We start from the raw sequence: 14,213 nt of genomic DNA, 5'->3' as shown, positions 1-14,213 counted from the left end.
TCTCTTTTATCTATTTATCTACAGACTAGTTTTTACCAGGAATTTTGGGTTGCCTGGCCTTCAGTTTTCTGTGTTTTCCTTTTCCCTCTTGTTTTAAATGTAACTGGTAATGACCTGCACTGTTTCACACACTTTCCCAATTTGACTAGGGCAAGTATAATACAGGTTCAGAGGATCTAAAACATTTGACTTGGTTTGGCAGACTCACCAACTTTTTCATTATACTAGACCAAATTCTCATCCAGCTGTGATTAGCCATGATTTTCAAATACCTTTCAGATGTTCTGACTGAAGTAAAAACAATAAACCTCAAAACCAAACCTCAGCCCACAACAACTAAATCTCTCTACCTTTTTCTATCAGATTGTCCTCCTTTAACGTTAACCTTATTACGTACCAAACAATTTGTTATCTTTTTCATCTCACAAGATGCATTTTGCATTTAATTTTTTAAGCAGCTGCCTATTTGAAGTCCACCACAAAAATCTGTGGTTTTGGATGGCCAAAGAGAAATATGCAGTACTGTTCAATTAGTATTAGCACTGTTTAGTTCTCTGCTCCAAAATAGACTATTACCTTGGTCAAATCCTTATTTCTTTAGAGCACACACAAAGTAAGTTTAATGAAAGTGCAATAAAGACTGCCAAAATTAATGCAATAAATAATGGGAACTCCATGGTGTCTGTGAGGTATTTGGACTTCATTCCTCCTTCTAAGGTGAATATTTTCCTTGCTGACCCTATATTCCCCATCAAATCCTTTCAGTACTCATTGATGCTCCCTTTAGAAACAGGCCATTGTTATTTCCTTTTAGAAATAGTGGAATGACCTTTATCCTTTTCTGCACCATGAGATTAATAATGGATCTGCAATTGCTGTGAAGAGCAAGTGCACCAACAGGTGACAAGAAGTGTAATTAAAGAGGATTTTTAATCTCTCCTCTAATGTAGTACCACTGTATAGAGATGCAAATGTGAAAATAGCCAGAAGGCACAGAGTAAAAAGAAATGCCTCCTTTATCTTCTCAAATGAGGAAAAATAAAATCACAGAAACAGTTATAAAATACTGATTATGAGTCACATCAAGTAGTCTTACTTATGTAGGAGATCACTTCTGTACCACAATTGAATTATCAGTACAGCCTAAACCAGCAGAATAGAAAGGATCAACGTTTTAAGTCCTGGGGAATGTGTGATTTGATCTTCCCAGGATCAATGCCAGTTATTTTCGTGCATCCATCAGGTAGTCCCACTTTCAATGGATAGGGCAATGAAAGCCCACACCTCAACTCCCAGGGAAAATGGATTGGGACTCCACAGCCATCCTTGGCAGAGCTGGACTCTAAAATCACAGCTCACACATGGCCATGGCAGAAAGCAGCATGGTCCCCTTGACCTTGAACCATGCTGACACATTGATGAGGACCACTCACACACGTAATGCACCATATTTCACAAACCAATCAACAATATTTTTTGAAGTAGCAGTTGTTTTCAAGGAAACTTACTGAGAAGTGAAAGCTCTGACTGACAGAAAGCAACAGCTGCAGGATGCCTGGTAATTGCTCTCTCAAATTTCTAAGGCACAGCTCACAGGCAGTATGTGCTTTAAGTGCAACTTACATTCAAGAGATCTATGCATCAATACCTAATTAGAGAACAGGCAAGTTTGGATACTCACTCTTGTTTCCAAGCACTTGAACTCTTGCTGCACATGCAGCTTTTAATCTCTTTAGACTCACTTGTTGATGCTTGTAATTGAATGCAGAATCAATTTTCTTTCCTTACAAGCTCCCCATGAGTAAAAGCAGAACACCAGGATTAGCAGACAGAAGTCCTGGTAAATAATATATTTTGTATGGATCAGAAGAAACTAGCTTCTGTAAAATACAGGATTTTTTGGAAGACTACATATCTTGGGAATCTCTCACTCAATTCTCCCCAAATAAGTATCACATACTATCTAGTATTCTCTAGATGATGAGCAGTTTTCAGGTAAGTGCAAGTGGGGAAACTTCACGGTGTAGTCTGCCTTTAAACAAAGCAATAACTTACTCTCACTTTCCCTGAAACAGGGCAGTAGAACCACAGAACAGATAAAACCTCTTTGTTCAGTTTCATACAGTAAGATGAAATTATTTGCTATAGAGTTCCCATGTTGCCTTATTTCCTTTATATCGACTTCACACTTCTCTGAAATGAGTACATTTGACTATGGATGTAGTCTTCTCTTCCCTGAAAACTTTACTACTGAACAGCACTGTGCAAATCTCTGATTCCCATATGCAATAAGCAGTGATGTATTCAGTTGGCATTCAGTTATACCTCTAGTGATACTATTTTATGGCAGCCAGAGATTTAAATTTAGAAATTCATACTTCTGTCTCCTTCAGAGAGACTAGAATTGTGTTACATGCACGAACTAGGGCTTGCACTGATGGTCATCAAGAATATATGATTAGAGAAACAGCCAGCCAGCCATCTAGGCACAGATGACTGACAAAATCATATCACTACTGCATTTTAAATCACTGCCAATAGTTCCATAGAGTTGCAAGGTTTAAGTTAAAAATTAAACAGTAAAGACCTTTTTCCTGACAAGGAAAAAGGAGCATAAAGAAATAACATGTTTCAGCCATCATTGTTGTCTGAGCTGTCATTTTGACATCCAAGGACCACGCAGGGTACACTCAGGGATGGCTCAAATACTCACCCTAGATAAATCATGACAAACGAACTTGATCATGTCAAAAGAGAACTTTGGATTCCTTCCTACCACCATTTAACAATACAGAATGATTTTCCTTACAAAGATGCTTCCCTTCAAAATGAAGGAATCAATGCATGCCTTAAAATTGACCTTTTCAATTGACTGACCTTTGGAACAAGAATCACATTCTAATGATGGTAACCATTAACTGTAATAGTGAAAACTTTTAAATATAGCAGTGCTTTAAAAAGCACAACTTTATGTCTCTAGTTGAGTAACAGTTTTATGAGAAATACTCTGATATCTGCATACATTCATGATGTTTAAAATATCACACAGAACTATTGTAATCTATCTGCAATGTAGTTTTTTTCTTCTCACCAATAAGAAAGTTGTTCTCAGGACTTTATAATTTTTTTTTGGTATTAAAAAATCCCCAAAATAGTTTGACCTATGCAAAGATTGGACAGTTACAGACAATAGCTACTTAACAAAAAGCTCCAATTAAATGAAAGGATCATTTTCTAAGCAGGAATAAATGTTATTTCGGTGATTTATAATGTCTATATAATTATAGAATAAACTGTGGGAAGCAGCAGATTGCATATGATGTAAAACATACGGACACACCCAATACAAATCTGAAGCAGGAACATAAAGACCAGTGTATTGACTTAATGCTGTATTTATGATCAAATAACACCTCCATTACAATCTGCAAAAGTAGTAATTACTGCATAAGCTTATTTTGCCACAGATTAATATGCTTTTCTTAGAAAGACCAACCAAAAGCTAGTTTGAGACTGTGTGTATCAGGAACAAAGATAACCACACAAAATCTACATATATATAGTAGAGCTTCTACATCCAGGAAAAACACATGCAAAAGAATAACTGATCTGTCCCCAAACTGTTGACAAACAACAAAGAGAACATACTGTAGAGTCTCTCCATGACATGTATTTTGCATCCATTATTAACTATCTCCTCAACATTGGCTGCTGTTATTCTACAGCTATAGTAGATCTCCTTCCCACACAGTAAAGCCAGCCTACCCATACTGTCAACATGCAATTCTGCATCTATCACAAAATTGCAATTTTTAAATAAATATTGCAATTATTAGCACAAAATTGCAAGAAATATTGCAGAAGTCCAGCCTGTTTTAACACTAACCATAATTAGGGCTACCTAAATATAAAAATTGGATTTTTTGCAGTCTACATACAGTAATTTGTAATGGATACCCTTATTTTAAGGTAATGATGATCAGTATTCTTCCTGACTGCTCCCTCCCCACCTCTGGCCAAAGGAATTACTTAATTATTTGAATTATTTAATTCAATAGATATTACAATAGTCAGGAAAACCATACTAATGTGAGTATGCACATTTCTTTTTTATTCCATCCTCTTGCTTGTTTTCAGAGGTTTTCAAACACAGAAGTAACTAACAAAACTTGTTGGTAATGCTGATTATACAACTTCCCCACTTTCCATCTATAAACTCATTAAATTGCATTTGATTAAAACAAATGCTTTTAAAAGGCATCTACTCCTAATTGGAAAGGATGAAGATAAGGAATTAAGCATCCTCCCAGGAGTTTGTGCCAACAGCTAGCCACCCTCACTACTGAGAACAGCTTGTCCCAGATCTTACAGATTTGAATCTTCTTGCTTTGAAGGCAATTTTTTAATGAAGCAAAGAAATTGATCTAAGCCTATCACTGAAAGATATTTTCTCCATCTGTTACTGATATCAATTGTATCTCCTCCGCACTTGTTAGTATTTCAAAATACTGCAAAAAAACCAGAACTGAATATTGAATTCCACTGTCAGTTTCATTGAGAACCTTCCCCCCTCCTCTTCATCTAAAACTGACAAAAGTAATGGTAGGGATTTATTGAACACATACAAACACATGTACCAGCTTGTCATTGCATTAAACATGAATCTAGAAGTTCTTGTCAGAATTAGTTTCCTAGGAATTTAGAGGTTGCAGAGGGCTTATTTGTAGTAGTTGTCCCTGAAAAAAATGCTGAAATGCATTTGAAAAAACCCCGAATTATAAAGCAATACAGATTACTTTCTATGACTATTCTGTCTTCTCTACCAATGATACACCAAAAAATACAAATGTCACACAGTCATGAGTAGTTTCACAATTGCTCACAGATTGTTATGAAAAATATCAATCATCTTCAGGTTTATAACTATTTCTTCTTTCCAAAATGGAGCATCATTAATAACTGCACCTGGAGGATTGCTTGGAGTGCTTTAAAATCACGTCATACAGCATTAGTTTATAAAATTTGATTGTAGCACCAAGTAACATAACGACAAATGTGATTTTCTAAAAAAAGTATTTAACTTTTCTGACCAGTTTTCTCAGGATTATTTTCTTTTTTTGAAAGAGGAACTTATTAAAGATAATTTTGATACTGGCCTGGAATATATTAAAAATTACTTTTAAGGATATATATAAGAAAAACATAAAAACCTTAATTTTTCTCCAACCTGCCCTTTCTGCTTCCCTCTCTAGCACCACCTTCCCTTCAGAATCTTCTATTTCTTCTTCCAATTTGCTCTGTATCATAGGCTACTAAAGTATAGAAAGCCTGAGAGATAAAAAGGAATCTTGATCCAAAAGCAGCTTGGATCTTTGGAGTGAGCTACAGTGCACAATAAGGCAGTGATGCCCAGGGCAACAGTGCTAAAGACAGTCCAAATTCACTGTTACCAATAGAAAATTAGTCTAACTTCTACTTGGAAATAGGACATGAAGATGCCACAAAAAAAGTGGGAAACTTAAACAGCTCCATCTCACACCTGCTGCACTACATAGACTGCAACAGTTTAGTCAGCAGTATCCACAAATAACATGCAGGCTGAAGAGAAGTAATTAGCACGGTGGTTTGTACCTTTGTGACAGCCTATCAGCAATTGGATCTATTTCTTGCTCAAACTACTAAAGTAAATCCTGAATTAAACATTGCATTCAGGTGTCTCACACAGGTAAATCAGATTCAGAAATGATACTCTAGCAGAATGAAACAAATATGAAACAAAGAAAGATGAGTATTCCTTTAGTATACATAAACAAAAAGTAGATAAGTTGCATTTATATAATCTTACCCAAGTAGTGAAAGAATTACTCTAAAAGCTAAGGAATCTGTGACTCTTCATGGCAGAAATTCTTTTATTCATATGGGAAAACTTAATTTTTATATATAATATCTCACTATATGTACTATTATTTTTCAATCAGCATTTGTGTATTTAAAATATTGCTATGTGTAAATAACACAGACCTCCTGGAGAAATCTCTCTCTCGCTCCTCATTTGCAGTGACAATTGTAAAATAAAGGCTGTTTCAAACATTCGATATACATACAAGATCAAATATTGGTGGATAAATATTAATTAATAAATACTGCAACAGCTTGTAATTTTTAAGAGTCAGAAATTATTATGCAATCCTTCAAGAGTATTTTCCCCCTTATCAATAGTCAAATATAATTTCTTCACAATTCACCATATACACAGCATATTATACAGCTCTGTATATAGAACAGTCCTTAGATAAGAGTCACTTGCATGAAAGATTTAAGGTTTTTAAGTATTTTCTTAGCATTTAGATTGGGAAGCAAAGAATGATAAATATATTCCTACACTGTCTTATAATTTCTAAAACTTGTAGAAGTGTGTTAAAAATTACATTGCATTTGATTCTTAAAGCAAGCCCCATAGTCTAAACAGCATGCCTTCACTAACACCACAAGCAGCTGTGATGTTAACAAAAATTTCACTTTTCTAGAATGCCTCTAGTGTTTGCTACTGGCAAAAGACTATATGAAAGACATGCAGTGAGGGAGTCTTGCTAGAACTATAATTCCCTGAGTCACAGAGAAAAGTGCTTCAGAAAATAAAGCAGTGTGACAACTTCAAAATTACAGTTTCCCACATCAGTATCTTCACCTAAACTTCCACTTCCTTCTTACTGAATGAAATTTAAGAAAATTAATTCTCTTAGACCTTGACAACATAAGAATAAACAAATGCCCAGCGTCCCCCAGAGAGAAAAAAACCCCTCCTGTAGAGGTGCTTGGGAAAGTTTCACATACCGTTGACACATTCAAAGACATCACAGCACTTGCCAGGCGTCCCGTCTCCACGCGAGACGATCTGGGGCACAGAGCCCGCCTCGCACATCGGGAAACCACAGAGACCAGTGAGACACTCGCATCTGAAACCAAAGAACAGCAAGGAAACACCTGTAAATAAACCACGTACAAGGTGAAGGAATAAGCAAGAGAAAAACAAAGTCAGAGCTTTGGCATGTTCATGTCTTAGAATCATCTTTTATTAACTCAACAACCAAGATGTTTTATCAACCTGAAGGGCTCTTCTTAACCATCCAAACTCTGTTGGCTGTTAAGCAAACAAAAAGGTGGCAGTGTGCAACACCAATGGTGCTCTTCTGCTCTGTGTAAAAATTTGAAAACTGTAATAACTGTGCTCTCCAGAGTTGCAAAATAAGGCTTCTCCTCCAATTCTGTCTTGAATAATCAAAATTGATGAAACACTAATAACAGAAATTGCACCCTTCTTCAGAAGGGTGTTCTCTCACTAGGAAACCATATTTTTCCAGTGTAATCTTGGGAAAAATTAAAGAGAAAGAAGACTGGAATCATTAAATCTAAGCTGAATGAAAATAATTGGAAGTTCTCTTTTGGTGTTGATGGTGATGCAGCTTGCAGAAGGTGAAACCAATTACGTGTGACGCCAAATAATGTGGGAAGCTGGGTATATTAAACACTGTGGTTAGCTTTGGATCATTCTAAAAGGACTGCTTTCTCCATGTAAGTAGTATTTATTTGCTTGTTTAAGAAAAGAGCCTAATGAACTGGGAGATATAAAATGTAGAGAAACAATAGTCATGTTTGCTTCCAGATTCTTTGCTTTATGATTAACATAACAGTTTAAAAGTCAAACACTTAAGACTTTTGATAAGTTTACATTTAACAGAGTTCTTGCCCTGAACAATGAGCACATTTTAAGGATAAGCAGCAATGGTTCCTGCTTATATAATTCTGCTTAAGATTCCTGCTTAAGAAATAGAAGATCCTGTAATTATGAGTTAAAGAAATAAAAACTCTACTTGTTAATAAACATTTCAAATATTTTAAGTATCCCAAGATAACCTCCACATTAAACAACAAGAAGCGGCATCAGCCCTTACTGCATTTCTTATTCTTTATGCTCAAAAAGCAAGAAGTTTGGTTCTTCTGTGCCGTGCATGTCTCCTTAACTGCGCAACAGCCATTTCATCTCAGATCAGCATCCAATGAATGAGGAAGAACCACCTCTCAACAGAGAGGTTTTTAATATCTCTCCCTTTAACCTCATCAGTGTTAGATAAAATTGTTATGTTCTCCAGTGTAAGGTACTACTCAAAATAAAATTTGCAAGAAATACAAGTTAAGTCAAGGAATCTCACAGAACCTTTATTAAACTATTTGAAAAGGATTTTTAAAATACTGCATTACAGAAGCATGTTACTGTAAAGAGATAAAGTCAGTTTCACAAATAATGCTAAATACATCAAGATAACTTTATGTGCACATATATGCTACAGTATAGCAACAGATTTAAAGCAGGCCTTTGAAGGTTTGGTGTTCTTTTTCTTTTTGTTGGTTTGCTTTGCTTGGGTTTTTTTGTTTGTTTGTTTGGTTTTTTTGTTTGTTTTTTAATAATACTATGCTTCCCATCAGAGTAAAGGACAATGGAGTAAACAAAAAAGTAAGAGTACAAAAATCAAAGTTTTATTTATCACATCTTTTCTTGTGACATTTTCTTCTCAACTTATTTGTAAATACAAAGACAGAGTGAACCTAATTATTTTCTTTACCATGTGCTGTTTGCCATCAGAGATGTAGAAGGAAGAAAAGGCATTCTGGCTTCTACTCATGTGATCAAAAAATCCAAAGGATTTGTGACAGCAGTTTCCCTTTAAGATGACTGTAAATAATTTTACAGAATTACTAATATCTCTCACTTTTGCTGTCCCAATAGTACAGGAAGATGGTGGGGGGGGGGGAGAAAAAATATGACCTCTAGTAATCAATGAAAAAGAAAAATTAGCACTGTCAGGTTCATGGAATTTGTACCTTAACCCAATGTCCTGATTTTGCATGGGTCGTGGGTACCTCCCATGCAAAACCAGGACATTCCACATAGCAGACTGTTTTGAAAGATGTTTTTGCTTTCTGAGAAGAATGAAACCCAGAAATAGCTACCTACATGTTACTAATGAAAAAGAAAAAAAAATCTTTTAAAACATATATGACAGAAAAAAGTGCAGACACAATCTGTAAGTGGTATTAAAAGCCCAAACAAAAATTGAAGTTTCATTTCAATAGCCCTGTATTAAACATCCTCATGATGATTTCCATTTTCCTCTGGGAAAACAGGTAAATCAAACTTCCTGAAAATTTAGAGAAAATAGAACACATTCAGATAATAGTTGTCGATCTTGATTTTCCAAGTTTCATGAGCTGAAATTACCACTCTTAGTACAACTGCCTTCACAACAAGCTTTCTCAGAAATATCATCTTTGTTTTTGTCTCATATTCCTTCTAACTCATAGAACTGCAATATTAAATTATTAGATTAAAAACTTGTACTTTCCTGCTCATTTTTCCCAGTCAACTCAAGCTCTCATTTTCTCGCAGTCAACTCAAGCTCAAAAAAAACCCAAACAAGAACCAAAATACAAAACTAAACCACAACTAACTATGAATCACCACTTTAAATAACTTAAGATAGGACAATCTTCCATAAAAAGGGATGAAAGAAATATTTAAAAGATTGGTGAGAGCCAACATTTTTTTTCTCCAGAAGAGACTCCCTCTGATTTAGAGTAATGAAAGTTTCATATATGCACAGTGCAAGCAAACAAAACCTCAACACTCCAAAATTTTATAAATTGACCTCCCATTTGGTTAAAACATAATCCATGCATAAGAGAATGTCAAAGTAGAAAATTATCTCAGATGGACTTTAAATAGGCTTCATTCTTTTCAGCCAGCTCTGCTAGGAAAACCTTTGACCATTGTCCAGGCTATTAGCATGGAAAACATTGTTTTGGAGACAGAAGTCTGTCAGAAAGAAACCCAAGGAACTCTGGTAGCTGAGCATGGCTGTCACGCTGCCAAAACAACATCTGGAAATCGGGAATAAGTGATCCCATTCTCAGCAAGAGAGCAAGATGAGCTTTATAGAACTAGATTTTTCTGAAGTGCCTTTTGGAGTGGAGGGATGGATGGAGCAGCCCAGGTCTGTGCTCTGCCACAGGCTGCTATCCACCTGTGTATATCTTACCCTCAGTAATGGAACATTAGGTTTGAGGAAGTTCAGCAGGTCAGTTTGAGTTAAGCCTGTTGACAGTGGCCATGGTCCCTCTCAGGCTAATTTCTCTAAAATTCAGCCGTTCAGACTGCTCAGTAAGGCACCAGGCTGGTCCTGAGCTGCTGCCCCCATAACTGCAGCTTGCCCAAGGAAAGCAGTCCCAGCAGAAGCTGCTACAAGGAAACCTGCCCCAAGAGAAGCCTGCCCTGTGGGGCACCTTCTCCCCACACATGGCCTGCAGTGACACCACTGCAACTTCAGATGGCATTGTGCCATCCAAGAGTTCTGGCATTAAAGGGAGGGCAGTACTTGAAGTACCAGGAAGTTGGCACCCAGTTTCTGCCCCTGACACACCTTATTAGCAAAGGCTGCAAGGAAACAAGCCCCTTGGCATGTTATTACCATAACAGCACTCAAGTCAAACCAAGAACATGTCCTTTTAACAAGGAAGAACAGTCCTGTACCAGGGTACAACATTACTTTACAAGAGGGCCCAGAAAGACATCAGAAGAATCAAACAGCAATGTAAGAGCCTTTATGGCACCTGAGAGGGTGGTGGCATGGCCTGGAAGGAACCAGGAATCCTGAGGAAGAGGCTTGCTGCACTAAAATTTTGCAAATATAAAATCAACATGACTGATAAATGGAATTATCTACAGTTCTTCAGGCTAAAAAAAAAAAACCAAAAAACCCCAACCCAACACCAAAAAATCACCACCCCAAGAAAAACCCACCCAACAACAGTAATCATATAAATTTCAAAAACTGAGCAAGGCAAACTTCAGTATATAAAGAAGCAGAAATGAGATAATGTACCGTCAACCAATGCTTTATAGATTGAGGAAGGTGAGTCCTTCAGTAATATAAATGGCCTGATTTTTAAAATCAGTTTTTAAAGTTCTTCAGAAGATAAGTAAGCTTAGTTTAGTTTATGTTTGAGGTGTGTTGGTGGTGGGGTTGTTTTGGTTTGGTTTTTGTTGTTTGGGGTTTTTTTTTTAATATAATCGCTTAGCTCTTTTCTTTATGTCCCCAAAAGTGCAAAAAGGAAAAGGTAGAAGATAAAAAAAATTCAAATTGAATACTTGTAAATGACAACTTTTACTTCAAATCCAATTATCTTGGTTCATTTACTTCTGTTATTCAACAGATTTAAAGAGAGAAGGGCTTGCTTAGCCTCAGAAAAGCTGTTTTGATGGTAGGATCAAAAGAGTTCTCCAGGCACAAGACATAATGGCTATGAAAATAAGAACAGGCACCCTGGAAAAAAAGATTTAGTATCAGTGAATGGGAGGGTTGAAGCAGGGGTGTATTGACAAGAGAGATATTTATTTTGAGGATCAAAACAAAATTAAAGTCTAAAGCATTGAGACTAGAGAAAAGCATTCCTGAAACATACATTACATTCCTGTGGAGATTTTATCACAGACCTTTTTTTTTCCCCCCTTGCAGCAATCTAGTACAATTTGCATTAGCATTATTAACACTTATATTAGTAAATAAAACTTGCACAGATGTGGTAATGATATAAGCACTTAAGGATACAGTGAAATCAGGAATTTTCAGAAGAGCATTATCAAAGCTTGACAGTGGCAAAGGAAAGTTTAATTCCAAGACTCTGGCTACCATCAAGCACATGATATAAGTGATGATGAGCAAAATTATATATTGACACAGCAATCTCATGAAATGATGGAAGAATTATTTCCACGTTATTCACACCTGAATCCACAAGGTGAGTTAAGCAGAGAGGACAAAGCCACTGCCTGCACTGCAGGAAAAGCCAAAGCCATTGGGACACCACCATACATGAATTTCAACTAGAATTTTCCCAAGTCAGACAGACTGGAGAGTTTTTGCTCAAAAATTCAGTATCACTATTTCATGAATATTTGGTTTTAAAGATAGTATTCAGAAAATCAGTATAGAAAATAATTTTTCTTTTCATGGAAATCTTTCAGTATTTTATTTCAAAGATCAATAATAAACCTCTAAAGAGAGATGACAAAAATTGTGGAAGCTGCATATAACACTTAGTATGAGACTGTTTGCTAATGCTCAGAAGTTTTACATCACTGCTATATAAAAAGACTCATATGGAAGTTCTTCCTATTTTAATTTTTCAGGGGGTTTACTTGCTGGGAAATCAAAGTTAGTGTCCTCCCAAGCAAGAATTCCTTTTTAAAATCCAGATATTGTTAGAGACACCCAACATAACAGTGAATTTTTCCATGAGTATAGTAAACTCTATACACAGAGAGCTTTTAAATATTAAAAAAGTCAACTATCTAGCTTTTAATTAAAGATACCATGAAAGGGAACAATTTTTGTGCATCTTTTGCATATTATTAGCATTAGGAGATAGCAAACAGATGCTAAGCAAGGGAAGTTGTCATAAAAATTGGCATTCACATCAAGTTGATTCCAAAGCTGATTAGGATCTAAAGAGTTCATCTGACTAAAAAACTTCCTTTCATCCTTTGACCAATATAAATCAACTCCTCTGTTTCCCTGAGGGCCGAGACAGAAGAAGAGGATAGACACAAAAGAGTGATGCCAGAGATGCAGCAGGCATACAACCAGTGACCAAACACACTGACTTTTCAAGTGTCCTGATTTTTTTCAAGTACACAAATATATGTATTGAATTCATCAGTAGAGGAAATAAAATACAACATAAACTAGTTCAACCCTGTATTTTTCTCACATTTTGCCATAGCAGCAGGTGCTTTTTTCTGTTGATGGAATCTATGGTTTTTACCACTGTGTACCTCAGCTACTCTTTTTTTAGGTTTATCAGCTTCACCCTTCAAATCTAAAAATAAGGTACTAGTTAAGATTTCAGTTTTCTGATACTATGAAAAGCTATTTCTTTTCTTATTCAACTACTGTTTAATGAGGAATTATAAATATCTCATCCTCTTACAAATAAAACACAATTCCTGAGGACTTCTGGGCAAAAAATTACTTACAGATGATAGTTTTATAAGTAATTCATAAACTTCCATATTCCTGTAACCCCAAATTTTCTTACTCCTGAATGACATATTTCTCTACAACTAAGCCATCAGAGATGGCTTTGCCATAAGCAAAGAAAAAAAACACCTGAAAACCAACAAAAAAGCAAAAAAACCCCAAAAACCTCCCCAAAATTCATTACTGTTTAATTTCGTTGACTATTTAATTTCATGACCATTTTCTCCTCTCTGCAAGAAAAAAAAACCTGAAACCCTAATAATTATTTCATGTTTAGTTTTTCCATGCCATTCATGCTATAAATACCTTTCTCAAATCCCTGAAGGCAATTCTGTACAAGTTTAGAGAAGGTAAAAAAAAATGGTTTGTGTTGGAAAGGAACCTTTAAAAGTTGTCTAGTCCAGTCCCACCCCAGCAATGATCAGGGACATCTTCAACTACATCACGTTGCTCAGAGTCCCCATTTGACCTGATCTTGAATAAAATGAAGACCAAAATTTGCTCTAAAATCTAAGTGGTTTTGAGACCAAACAACTCTACTCAATTAATGAGACCCTTTCAGTGTAGTAGAAACCATACATGCAAGAACTGTAACGCTTCTGTAGAAACCAGACTGAAATTCACCAATGACATTTCAAAGAACAGCAGTGAGAAACCACTTTTCATTTTAAAATGGTCCACAACCTTCAGTTCCACTTCTTAATTATTCAATAATTTGAGAAGGAAGAAAGAAGCAGAATTTGTGGCTACTGAATTCTGACATGACATTTCCTGCTATTTTCTAGAGGAAACGCCACTTCACACTCTTCATACAACCTCTGTAATGTTGACATTATCATCTGCTCCAAGTACCATTGGAAACTGCTGGGGAATTCTCATATCTACTTTGCTTTTCAAATGCAAACATCCAAATTATAATTCTATTGCATTATTATGTACGTGGGTCTCCCTAGACATCTGTGCACTTGCGAGACTGAGGGCAACAGTCAGACATTATTGATCTCTGTGATACAAACAGAAATTTGCCCGTTCAAGTAAGAAATTATTCTCAACTAAATCACTTATTCAATTTCCAAACAAGCTAATGGCTGATTAAGTAGAATAAATGACAGAAAACAC

At 35.9% G+C, this 14,213-nt stretch overlaps 1 protein-coding gene across 1 annotated transcript in view; it reads right to left on the bottom strand.

Moving 5' to 3' along the window:
* The window catches only part of CRIM1 (cysteine rich transmembrane BMP regulator 1), a 175,289-nt gene that overhangs the window by 63,284 nt on the left and 97,792 nt on the right, over nucleotides 1-14,213 (bottom strand). The window contains exon 5 of the mRNA XM_036380356.2: nucleotides 6,835-6,956. Coding sequence (XP_036236249.1) covers nucleotides 6,835-6,956 — 122 coding nt within the window. The remainder of the gene's footprint in view (nucleotides 1-6,834; nucleotides 6,957-14,213) is intronic.

Source organism: Molothrus ater, chromosome 3 (assembly GCF_012460135.2).
Source record: "Molothrus ater isolate BHLD 08-10-18 breed brown headed cowbird chromosome 3, BPBGC_Mater_1.1, whole genome shotgun sequence".
Taxonomy (NCBI): domain Eukaryota; kingdom Metazoa; phylum Chordata; class Aves; order Passeriformes; family Icteridae; genus Molothrus; species Molothrus ater.
This window is presented reverse-complemented; position numbering and strand designations above follow the sequence as displayed.